The following is a 12,645-nucleotide window of genomic DNA, read 5'->3' as shown; positions in this document are numbered from 1 at the left end:
TACAAATTAATTAGGCTTAGTATAATTAACCTATTCCTATTATAAACAGTTTAAAATTTAGTTTGCAGGTTAATTATTACATTATACATATAAACTCAAACATTAAAAGAAATTTTAAATTAACATTTAAATTTTACTGCTCCAACTTGGATATAATGTGACCTTCTTTAGAATACTAACGCTATAATTAAGCATACAAGTCCAGGTTTTACCGTATAATCTAGAGATTTTATAACACTTAGTATCTCGTTCTAAAGCCATAATGAACTGCAATATTAAATGTCTGAACGTTACCATTTAATAGATTACACTGCAGTAACTTTCTTCCAAGCCAATAATAGGCCAATAGTTTGTACACAAAGATGCAATGTAAAACGACACGACGTGAGCTGGGACTTTGTCGACTGTAGGCGCATGTCATTTCTAGTCAAATGGTCATGTACAGTGACATTCAGAACTCACAGAACATAAAAACAACTCTTCGGATTGCTTGTCGTCTCCCGAGCGCTCGATCATTTTCGTCATGACAAAAATGTTTCCAAAAAAAAAGACATCCCTAATAATTCAACCAAGCGAGGCTCTGTCACCTGGTACTTCATTGTAGTCCTCTCAACAGTGTCCAGCGAGAATATTTTCTGATGACGTGGCAAGTTTGCAGCAGTTCTGCCCTTTGACAGGTATTAAGGATCCTCTTAGGAATGGTTAGGGCTTCGAATGGGTCTGCGAGGTCAGTTGTCACTATTCACGCGGTTGATAGAACAACATTGTTAATTTTAGACAGCTTCGATAATCTCTGAATCCTTAAGCTTAGGTTTTCATATTTTCTTTGTTCTTCAATGTCAGTTGTCCTTCTATTGTGAGATAGTGTTACAGTGCTGTCAATGATCGTTGCGGATTTGTTTTTCTTTGCTGATAAGCAGTAAATCTGTGCGATTGAACTCCACCGTCTTGTCATTCAAAATAGATCTATCCCAGTATCAAAGTTTTTTAAAATCTATAATAGCTTAGTTCACCAGGGGTATAGTTAAATAATCATTTGGCCGTCGGGTTTGTTTCATCTCACAACTAGATATTTTTTTATGACGAAGTCACGAGACAAATAAAAAAAAAATACTGAAAACTGAATTGAATAGATACCAAAGGTTACGTGTCAGGCTGTATAAACTAAAACAAGCAAAACAACAAAGATAATGTAACGGGAAGAAACACATAAATAACTGTCATATATCTCAATATGGCAGAAGTAAGCTCACCTTTTTCTATATTCAACAAGTGTAATCTGAAAGAACATAATATCTAATTTTCAATATCTTTTCTTGTTTCTGCGATTTGAACGGTAGGACGGACAGACAAATGGACAGACCATAAAAAGTGAAAGCGGCTATTTCCCTATCGGTGGCGGCTATTGAGAAAGCTAAAAGCATGAAATAGCGCTAGACAAAAACAATTGATAAAAATATTTCCAGTCGCACAGGTTAATTTTTGTTGGTCTACTTGATCTATTGCAAGATTAATTAAAAGCACCAGTTACTAATTTACACAATCACTCTTTGTATAAATCTTTTTTTTTTTTAAAGTATTTTTAGAAATGTTTTTCTTGTTTAAAAAGCTGAAAAGCTATTTAAAAAAATAGTTGCTCAAGCTCGAAATTGAACTCGACTCCCTGAGGCTCTTTAATGAAACGCCGACGTGTTTGCCACTGGGCTACCTAAGTACTTATAAAAATTGAAGGCGTTATAGTCTAAAAAAGCTAAAGTTAAATTTTTAGCTAATAAATAAGTATCTAAAAAGACTTATCTCCCTTTAGCTAAATACATTCTCTATATAAAACTAATTGATTAATTGATAATTGATTAACTTATCGATTTTTTAGTGACTCGTGTGTTGTCAGCGACAATATCTAATTGTGCAAAGTTTCCACTTGATCAGAGAATAGGAAATAGGAGAAATAACGCCTACTGGATTACACCCAGACAGGCCGACGCAATGACTTAATATGAACTTCGTAAAAAAATAATCCGATGTTTAATCTGCGGTTTTCAGCAAGGCAACCATGTAATATTTCCAGGCTTTTTGCATATTATAATGGCTCTTACGATTATTGCTAGTTATTGGCGGTTTGTACTTTATTTCTGGTATCCACACTGTATCATTTTGTTAACCTTTAGTTCAGCGTATTAACTGTTACTATTATGATAGTTCGCTATTGACGTATCCAAATGTAAAAAAAAGTTACACACGACAAATTCTATTGAATTAAATTGTTAATCCCAGGCTCCTTCTACTAAAAAGTATACAGAATTTGTCTTTTAAACCAAATTGCTTACCGTTTCATGTGGCTTCGAAAGTAAATTGTATATTTAATAATCAAATATTCTTATTTTAGTTCAATAGAACTTTTAGAATCCATTTGTTGATTTTGCAGTGTGCCCAATGGGAAAGTATGGATTAGATTGTTCCTCTGACTGTGATAAGGAATGCGGCTCGCGTTGCCACGACATTGACGGAGCATGCAAATACACTTCTGCGGACAATGAAACTGGTCTTATCTTAAGTAAGGTTTTATTTCTTTCAATTCTTGACCTTTGTAAGTATTCAGATGGACAAATCTAATTTTAAAACACAATTAATTTAGTATGATTAAATGGTTCGACCAATATAGATATAGTGAAACTAGAGGATGCACATTGAGATTGTAAGCATAGAAAACACATTTCTTACCGTACATCACATGAGCAGCCCTATATAAGTTTTAATTGAGCAAATGTATTGACTAGAAGCGTTATCTTGGCCTGAATTATTTAACATTTTCGAATAGGCTAATAGAGAAACATAATAAAAAACCGAGCTTATTGCACAAACTGGGATAAAATAAATCCTCTCTAGCACTTCATAAAGGCAGACAAAGGTCGCTCGGAGAAAGCGTGCAGATCATCATGTGTATCTTGACTTTTTCTCGCGTAACCAAATCCCTACACCTTTACCGGTAATCATCTATTCTTAGCAGCATATCAAGAGAGAGTCTTGCCCATTATTTTATGTTATCTAGATGTGGTATAGGGAAGGAAAATGAGAGTCCTCCTTTTGTGCTCGGCCTTCGGCCTCATCCTCAAGTCTGAAAAGTGTCTTAGGTTTAGAGCCATTGAAAAAACAAAAGGTTCTGCTTGGGTCTCCTATCAGATAGAAAAACTGCTTTCATTAAAGTCTACGGACGAGTCCCTTCATTAGGGTAAACAGTTTATTAAAATACTTTGCTTATCAATACTTGCGTATTCTGTACACCGGTCACACCTAGAAGCTGGCTATTTATGGCTTTGACTTCATGTATGAAAATGTCCAATAGGATTGAACTGCGAGTATATTTAATTTCACAGTCAAGGTTATTCTATCACTTACATTTTAGCACATTCAATCCTAAATTCTGTTTCATTAAATCTTGCATTTTATCAGCTTCGAAACCTAACTATTGTACGCAACACAACAATTGCGTTGTGCTAAACGTCGTCATCTATTATGTTGGAGAAGGAAAACTCAAAACGTTTGATACCTTGCGGTTAATCTGAAACCTATGAACGAGTTCCGGAGTCAACCATTAGTATAAATCAAAAGCTAGCGACCCTAAGGTAGCTTGCAGCACACAGTGCTACATCCTGGCAGAACCTGCAACGCCGCTGATCTCAGGCTGAATAGGGTCATTGTCGCTTCTTTGGAGACATAGGCTGCTTGGAGATGAACCATATTCATTCTAAAGCTGTTAAAGGTGTCCCGCCTACAATCTGTTACTTTTAAATTGACATTTTATTACAAATCTTGTATCGAATGAATACACTACCATATTCATCTGGTAGAAAGTTTGTACACGTTATTTTTCCAACAAACAATCTAGGATAAAGTGGAGATATTGCACAATTATTTCTTTTATCTAACAGAACAAGAATCAATAAAAAAAATAAATTTGCCAATTAGTTAATTAACTATTGGTTATTAATCATTTTGTTTGGCATCGAACAAGGAAAAGAAATTGTACTTAGCTGATGTGGTGGTATACGTTGAATTAACCCCTTTTATGTATCTCGCCGCTTTAACTTTTCAAGCTAACAATAAATAAAAACTATAAAACCTTCAATTTCATAAGCACCTCTTGGTACAGTGAGAAGGCTGTAGGAGGTTAGAGCCCTCGATTTCGAATCCAGTTCGTTCAACTTTTTTTATAAATGCATTTAAAAATCGATCACGGTAATATTCACTCAAATTCCCCTTCTTTCTTCTAACACCCTATTTCCAACTGGTTCAGACAAGTTATAGGATCATAGCGTATTGAGAGCGCCAAAAGCATAAGATTGCGCTAAGCGAAACCTATTGTAAAAAAATACTTCTAATCGCGCAGATGTATTACTGTTAGTGTAAATCTATTACAAATTTAATTATATGACTGATCCAAACTAATTGATACAACTACTCTTAATATAAGCTTTGTTGTTGTTGTTTTTAAATATTTTTTATATTTGTTGCTGTATTTTTAGCGTGTCCAGTTGGAAAATATGGCGAGGGTTGCCTAAGATCCTGTGATTACTGTAACAACGGACGTTGCCAACATGATGGTCTATGCCTAGTCGGTTGTTTGGGTTTTTCAAACCCTCCAAAATGTGATAAACGTAAGTTCAATTGGTTGGTGAAAGTATCAGCTAGATAAGTTTATTAGAGATTTATTGCAACAGCTTGTTTAGTTTCTATATACATTCGGATGTGGCTATGTACTGTACGTTGACACTATATCGACGGAAATTTTATACTAAATCAGTAGTAGGCAAACAAAGGAAGTTTATTACTAAATCAGTAGTAGGCAAACAAAGGAAGTTTATTACTAGATCAGTAGTAGGCAAACAAAGGAAGTTTATTACTAAATCAGTAGTAGGCAAACAAAGGACGTTAATTACTAAATTAATGATTGGAAAACATTTTACATCAGTCTTTGTCCAACTTTTATTAATGACACCTCCCAAAACCAAAAACTTACATTCGCATCCCCTTAGCCAACAAGGTCAGGAGGAGCGCTGTAAGCTATTACAGCGGGGTCTGGGATGGAGCCCCGGCTCCAAGCGTTATTCTGAGCGCACTGTTTCTCCTACTAATAAAAGCCCGAGTCAAACAAATTTAAATGGTGAATGTGAAAAGAGACGATACTGAGGTGTGAGAGACATTCGAGGCAGTAGTAGAGCATGTGCAGGAGCGGTGGCTAAGTGGTAAAGCTCTTACCTTCCGAACAGATGGGTCCTGGGTTCGAATCCTGGCGAAGACTGGAATTTTAATTTCGAAATCTTTGGGACGTCTCTGAATCCACACAACTTTAATGGTTACTTAACATTAGTTTGGAAAAAAAAAAGCGGTTGACCGATGTGCTGACCACATAACACCCTCGTTAATCGTGGACCATAGAAACAGATGAACTTTACATCATCTGTCCTCCCTCCCTAGATCGCAAGGTCTGAAAGGGGAACTTTTTAAACTTAAGTAGAGCATGTATGTTTGTTATGGGTTGCATGATCGCAAGCGGTCCTGTTTTTCTGAGGTCTTCTCAAAAGGCGTCAACAGCAATGTGATATTAGGCCTACTGACGGAAGAAGGAAGAGTAGTCATCAGAAATATCTTCTCTTCTAATCGAACTTGGTTCACACGCTTGTTAGGGAAACACAACAATTGAATCATCTATTTATTTTAATTGATAACACTTTGGTAATACTCCTGGTTATCGTTTTAAAAAAAATAAGATTGACTTTGAGATTTTTGCATTAATGTGGCCTACGTCTTCTACGTTTAAGACCCACTACAAGCTGATATGTTGCTACGCCTAGAAACAGGGCTTTTAAAAACTTTCCTATACAAAGAGGTCACCATGTCTCGTTTCGAGCGAGAACTATAGTGTGGTGACTATTTTCTCCTTGTAAATGTAATATGTATCGCTTTTTTTTATTTTTTTAAGAATTTTTCAAACGAACAGGCCCGTAGCCCCAGTGTATAAGCCCCCACCCGAGAAAATTAGTGTTTTTTAAAGCTTTTAAATTCTAAAGGATTAAAAGTAAATATTTTTTGAAACTAGACGCATCGTTTTATTTTTTTTTTAAAGTTTCTTTTTATTTATTTATTAGTATTAGATTTATTTTATTATTTTTTTCAAAAAGCTTTTTTTTTTTTAAATTCAGAGTAACCCTTCTTTTCTTAGGGTACGGGAAATATTTTTCAAACCGGAAAAAAAACTGTTTAGATTTTGGGCCTTACCTATTCCGTGATATTTGTTCCATTTGAAATCATGAAGTAAATCTACCTGTAATGAAATGATGCAGTAAATCTACCTGTAATGAAATGACTAAACAATTCGTGTCTGTTCCCAGGACGACCTAAATGTTGATGGATTTTCTGTTTTTCTCCTTAGCATGCACAATAACAACTTACGGTGTGAATTGTGACAATAATTGCAGCCGTAACTGTTTTGAAAGTCGATGCAGAGATAGAACTGGAGTCTGCCAAATTGGTTGTTTCTCAGCTACTAATTATCCTGAATGTACTCTGCGTAAGTACGGCAGTAGGGAGCAAGTTGTAATCAATTGGTTGAAAAGGGAAACAGTTCAAGATCATTTTTTTAGCCATGAAGGGTACGGGAGACTGTGAGTGGGTGGGGAATGGAAGACAAGAATGTTTAGACACACGTTGAACTAGAAATAAATGGGTCAGATAAATGTGTGAAGGAATATCTTCTGACGAAATGAATGAATAAGCCTAAGGAGGTACTGGCTGCCATGTCATGGGGGTGGGGAGCTATGCGCTCTTGACCTGTCGTCTCAGCATCACCCCCCCCCACATCCCCGCTGTCCTGCGTGAGGTTTGGGCTTGGGTGGGATAATCTTCATTTCTTAGGGAAGATCTGAAAAAAACAACAACTCGTTTTTTGTAGCATTCGATTTTTTTTTAAAGAGTCAACGTCTCCTTATAATTCAGCATTTTGTTTTTTTAATTTATACTCCAATTTGTAAAAACAACAACTTCTAGTTATCGTACTGCTTGGAGAAGACACTTGCTTGTTCTGGAGGAGACACTTGCTTGTCCTTGAGAAGACACTTGCTTGTCCTGGAGAAGACACTTGCTTGTCCCTGAGGAGACACTTGCTTGTCCTGGAGGAGACACTTGCTTGTCCTTGAGAAGACACTTGCTTGTCCTGGAGAAGACACTTGCTTGTCCTGGAGGAGACACTCGCTTGTCCTTGAGAAGACACTTGCTTGTCCTGGAGGAGACACTCGCTTGTCCTTGAGAAGACACTTGCTTGTCTTAGAGAAGACGGGTGCTTGTCCTGGAGGAGACACTTGCTTTTCCTAGCGAAGACGGGTGCCTGTCCTGGAGGAGACACTTGCTTGTCCTAGAGAAGACACCTGCCTGTCCTGGAGAAGACACTTGCTTGTCCTGGAGGAGACACTTGCTTGTCCTGGAGGAGACGGATGCTTGTTGCATTGAAAGATGTGACGAGGCCAGTTGAAATTGGGCGATAACGCTGCTGCCCCTTTAGTCACTAATAATGAGTTCTCACAGCGGTCAGCTATGAAATAAATATTTTGTGTGCATGCTTCTATCAGAGGGTTCTTCCAAACCCTTGCTAAGTAACAACATTTTAACGACGTGTCATTCCTTGGTGCATTCGTCCCATGATTCCCAGCCACAATCTATCAAATTGTCGAGTCAACCTTCTCTTGTCGTACAGTTTTGTCAGACTTTCTGAACTCAATTGTCGAGTCAACCTTCTCTTGTCGTACAGTTTTGTCAGACTTTCTGAACTCAATTGTCGAGTCAACCTCCTCTTGTCGTACAGTTTTGTCAGACTTTCTGAACTCAATTGTCGAGTCAACCTTCTCTTGTCGTACAGTTTTGTCAGACTTTCTGAACTCAATTGTCGAGTCAACCTTCTCTTGTCGTACAGTTTTGTCAGACTTTCTGAACTCAATTGTCGAGTCAACCTCCTCTTGTCGTACAGTTTTGTCAGACTTTCTGAACTCAATTGTCGAGTCAACCTTCTCTTGTCGTACAGTTTTGTCAGACTTTCTGAACTCAATTGTCGAGTCAACCTCTTCTTGTCGTACAGTTTTGTCAGACTTTCTGAACTGGACTTGAGGATTGTTACCCGGTTGTTGAGGTGTTGTTAATTCTGATGAGAAGGTTGCGAGTCTGATGACTTCAGATGATGTTATTGTAAAATGTTTGTTTGTAAAATGTTTTACATGTTTCGGATGTTCCTTCAGAGTTGAAGATAATTACTTCCTAGTCCAAACCTCCCGCAGGACGACGGGGGATGGGAGCGGGCAGGGTTTGAACCCGGGACCATCGATAAATCTGAACGACAGTCCAGCGTGCAAACCGCACGACCAGGCAACCATCTTTGTAGTCTCAAGTTCTTTTTATAGATAACACTAACAACAGAGTAATACAGATATAAGTAACACGGCCTCTTTCGAACTATAATAGGTATTCAAACAAGAAGGGCACAGTCCCCTGTAGTTAGATCTAGAGAAAACACATCATTTCGTATGTATTACTACCGTGTAAGTCTCATCGCACTAGGGCACCGTGTTGAGAACTCTATTCTCTGATAACATGGACAAGGAAAGCGTCAGTTCTTCTCAGAGCTTCTCTGTCTCCGTACAGAGCCAGCTCCTCATGCAAACCAGTTTCTGCTTCACTCATATGGCCATGTTTAGGGTGTAGTGTTGCGCACTCTCTCGACGTCGTCCTGACAATGCCTGCAGCGTGAATCGAAGTTTTTTTTAATAAAATATATTGGACAGTGTCCCGTTCGGTACCTAGCGATTGTCACCTGTCCCTCCCTATTCAGCCGCCACCATTCGTCCGATTTGGAGGGCCCTTTTTTTTGCCAGACTTCCCTTCCCGTATTACCATTTTCCCGGCTCTGACACCATTTATCTCTTGCCCATTCGTCCACTATCGCACGCGCCTGCTCAAAAGTCTGTGGCTCGTCCACAGGGTCCAGCTTTGTGCCGAGCTTGGCTAATAACAGCGGTCTCTCTCGTCCATTAGTCTTGTCTTTAATCTATTTCTGTTCTAATTGTTTAACGTACCGTCGCGTCACTAAGGAAATCCCCGACTCACCCCCATCTCCTACGCGTTTGACTTTCAATGATGACAAGGTCTCTGTTGCAGAGGCGTAGTGTGGGGGGGGGGGCAAGGAGGCACGATTTCCCCGGTACCACCCTCAGGGGGGGGGGGGCGCCCCACACAGCCTATATTTCTATTTGATGTTCAGGAAAAATTGGTGTGTGTGTGGGGGGGGGGGTGCCGCTAATGTACCTTGCCCCAGACGCACGTTTCGCTCACTACGTCCCTGCTCCGTGGACTCCCAATTTTGTTGTTTTCATGCATGTTTACATGAAGAATTTCCTTTGTTGTGACAAGATACTATTGCAGCGTCTGTCTATCGTGGTTAATTTTGTCATCTTTTGTTTGAAGTAACGTCTGTATTTTATAAGACAAGAAGATAAGATAATGGGGCTAAGGGCTTTGCAATGTTTTATAATTTCTCATGTGACTTGTTAGACATCTGTGAGCTCGGAATGTTTAGGTTGTACACTAGACAAGCCTGTGCGAGTTTCTTTGATTGTTCTTCCCTGGCACTGTTTTCTTGGCCCTTGTCCTTGGCTATTTTTTCTTACGCCAGTTTTCAACGCGCATGGCCACGATACTCTATCATTTTCTTCCGTCTCCCAGGTGACAGGGTCCTTGTTAAAGATTCCCAGAGAGGCTTGCAGCGTTCCCCTAGAGTGATTTCTAGGCCACCTTCAGCTCACTTTACAACCATTAGCTGGCCTTAAGGAGACATTATAGGGATGCGGGAATTGTTCATTCGGCAGATGTGGCCTGCCGATCGAAGTTGAGGCTGCATCAGATTTTTGTGGAAGCTTTTTGGGAAACTTGTGTGTCTAAAATATTCTCTTGCCACTATATGTTTAGAACTATAACAGCAGGACTGGCCTTGATGACCGGTCATTTCATCCTCTGGTCATTTCATCCCTGGTCATTTCATCCCCAATTAATTTTTTTTTCATTGTTTAATTGTGCTGTTAAGGCTTTGACTTTAAGCCCTCATTTCATCTAATATATAAATATGATTATGTAGAATGCTTTTTGACACTTTTTGACATGTTACTAATGCGTTTATAGTGTTTCCTCTTCCACTTTGCATTCTTGATGAGAAATCTTATAATATATTGTAAATCTGGGTGTGAACTTTGCTATAGCGATTCTATTGGATGTGGGGGATGTAATATTATAATATTATCCTGCGCATGACGTAATGATCAAAGACCAAGGTTTGGTGGAGGTAGTGAAAATCATTTGAGAGATGGAAGTTCAATTAGAATAATTATGACCGTGCCGCTGATAACTTGTCATCTAAGGCCAAGGTGTGGTGGAAGTACGACCATTGACGTTTCTAGATGGTCTACGTAAGGATAGTCAGTTGCTCAAGGCATCAGTTTTACAGGCTAGCGCCGGCACTGAAAAACGCCCAAGGAAGAAATATGCAACACTGGCAAAGAGAATAAAAAACATTGTTCAGCAATATGAATCGATGGATCGTCTTCTGTACTTACAATTGATACCCTATCTATCTTATTGGTGTAGAGTGTAGATGAATACAAAACACTATTTTACAATACCTCTATATTTATACATGTTAATTTTTTTTTAGTTTTTAATGAAATTTAATTTTAATTTCCTTCTTATCTAACATGTTACACTTTTTGTCATTTAAATAAAAAATGAAAACATTAAATATATCTCATTTCATGATTTTTACAATTACTATTTGTTATATAAAATGATCAGATGATGAAAATATCACGGGATGAAATGACCGGGACGAAATGACCAGAGGATGAAATAACCTGGGGATGAAATGACCAGGGGAGGAATTGACCGAGGGATGAAATGACCAGGGGATGAAATGACCAGGGGATGAAATGACCTTGGATGAAGTGACCAGGAGATGAAATGACCGAGGATGAAGTGACCGGGGATGAAATGACCGGGGATGAATTGACCGGGATCCGACCACTGGCCTTGGATAAATGCAGGCCCTAGCCAAAGTGAATTTGGAGCCCCCCCCCCCAACTTGAAATAGAAAAAGAAACAATAAACAGCGAAGAAACTAAAAATAACGCAATTTATTTAAACTATGGTTTTATTTCAGCATCTACTATAACTTGGACTTATTTTTTTGTTAAATTGTGTAACAACATACGAATACAAAACTTCGGTTTTATTTCAGCATGTGATACAGGCTATGGACTGAACTGTACACAGACTTGTAATAGATGTTTTGGTAATTACTGTCTCTATAATGGAACCTGTGCTTACGGCTGTATAGGGTATATCAATCCGCCTACATGCAACATTAGTAAGTAGATCTGTTTTATCTGTATCAACTCACTGTGTCTGTCTGGCCAACATTTGGAGCACGCTTTCTTTTTCCAACACCCCATTCTAGAGTCAAGCTGAAACTTTGCATACAAATATTCATTGGCGAAGACCATAAATGAATAAATAAAACAAATTAACCAATTAGTCAATTAATAACTGATAATTAATTATATTGTTTGATACCAAAAAGGGAAATTAATCCTTCAGTATTTGTGGATTTGGCTAAATATATAGAGTTATGTCTCCTTAGATAACTTAACACGTCATTTCTCCGCCCACATCCAGTTTTGGATAAAGTGGAAACCCTAAGAAAAATATTTATTGCACCTAAACCAAAAATTAATCAATTAAAAAATAACCTAATAAGCTAATTTTTATTAGTAACCAATTATGCAAATTCCAAATTTTGATATTATTTCATATCGTAACAGGAAATAACTTCTACATTTTTGAGAAATACAGTTGTGCCTGTGGGGTTTTTCCCTTTGATTATTTTTTAAAAGTATTGTTACGTATTTCTGAATCTTCTGGCTAGATGTATTAGTTGGCACACAAATAAAAACACAGCAAAGAACTTGACGACTAAACTTTCAGTTTCATATAACTTTAATGACTATTAACTCTAACAATTTATTACTGTAACATGTAGCGTAGAAGACTGTACAATATCTGTCAGTTTACAGTTAGCTATACTTCGTTGCAATTCATCTCTTCACTTAGTTGCAATTCATCTCTTCTCAACTTCCATCGAGCCGTATTCCACAGAACAGACCAACGACACACTTCCCAGTGTCGCTCCAGGTCTCCTAAAGCTGAACCAAGTCGCACTCAAGTCTACCGAATCAGAGCCGCACACGTCTTACATCGACTGTATCGACTGTAACGGCTCAAGTCCACTGTAGTTCGCTGTATAGACTTTAACGACAGTAGTCCACTCCAGTTAACTCTACCCTAGTTAACTTGCACCGAGTCGTACACATTTCTCTTCCACAGAGCCGCACACGTCTTACATAGACTGTATCGACTGTAACGGCTCACTCACGACTCCATACGACTGACTTTCACATTAACTCTCTGGCTTATATAGAGTCCCTAATCAATCCTCCAAAGTTCCACAAACACTGCTAGTATCTTCTGGAATAACACGTGAGGAAACGTCACATCCTGTCT

At 38.3% G+C, this 12,645-nt stretch overlaps 1 protein-coding gene across 1 annotated transcript in view; it reads left to right on the top strand.

The window, feature by feature from the left end:
- Positions 1 to 12,645, top strand: part of LOC106051504 (multiple epidermal growth factor-like domains protein 10) — a 65,016-nt gene that overhangs the window by 28,573 nt on the left and 23,798 nt on the right. Inside the window, exons 8-11 of the mRNA XM_056027961.1 lie at positions 2,426 to 2,554; positions 4,524 to 4,655; positions 6,431 to 6,568; positions 11,324 to 11,452. Of these exons, the coding sequence (XP_055883936.1) occupies positions 2,426 to 2,554; positions 4,524 to 4,655; positions 6,431 to 6,568; positions 11,324 to 11,452 (528 nt within the window). The remainder of the gene's footprint in view (positions 1 to 2,425; positions 2,555 to 4,523; positions 4,656 to 6,430; positions 6,569 to 11,323; positions 11,453 to 12,645) is intronic.

Source organism: Biomphalaria glabrata, chromosome 4, assembly GCF_947242115.1.
Source record: "Biomphalaria glabrata chromosome 4, xgBioGlab47.1, whole genome shotgun sequence".
Classification (NCBI taxonomy): Eukaryota; Metazoa; Mollusca; class Gastropoda; family Planorbidae; genus Biomphalaria; species Biomphalaria glabrata.
The sequence above is the reverse complement of the archived record's forward strand: the minus strand, read 5'-3'. Positions and strand labels throughout refer to the sequence as shown.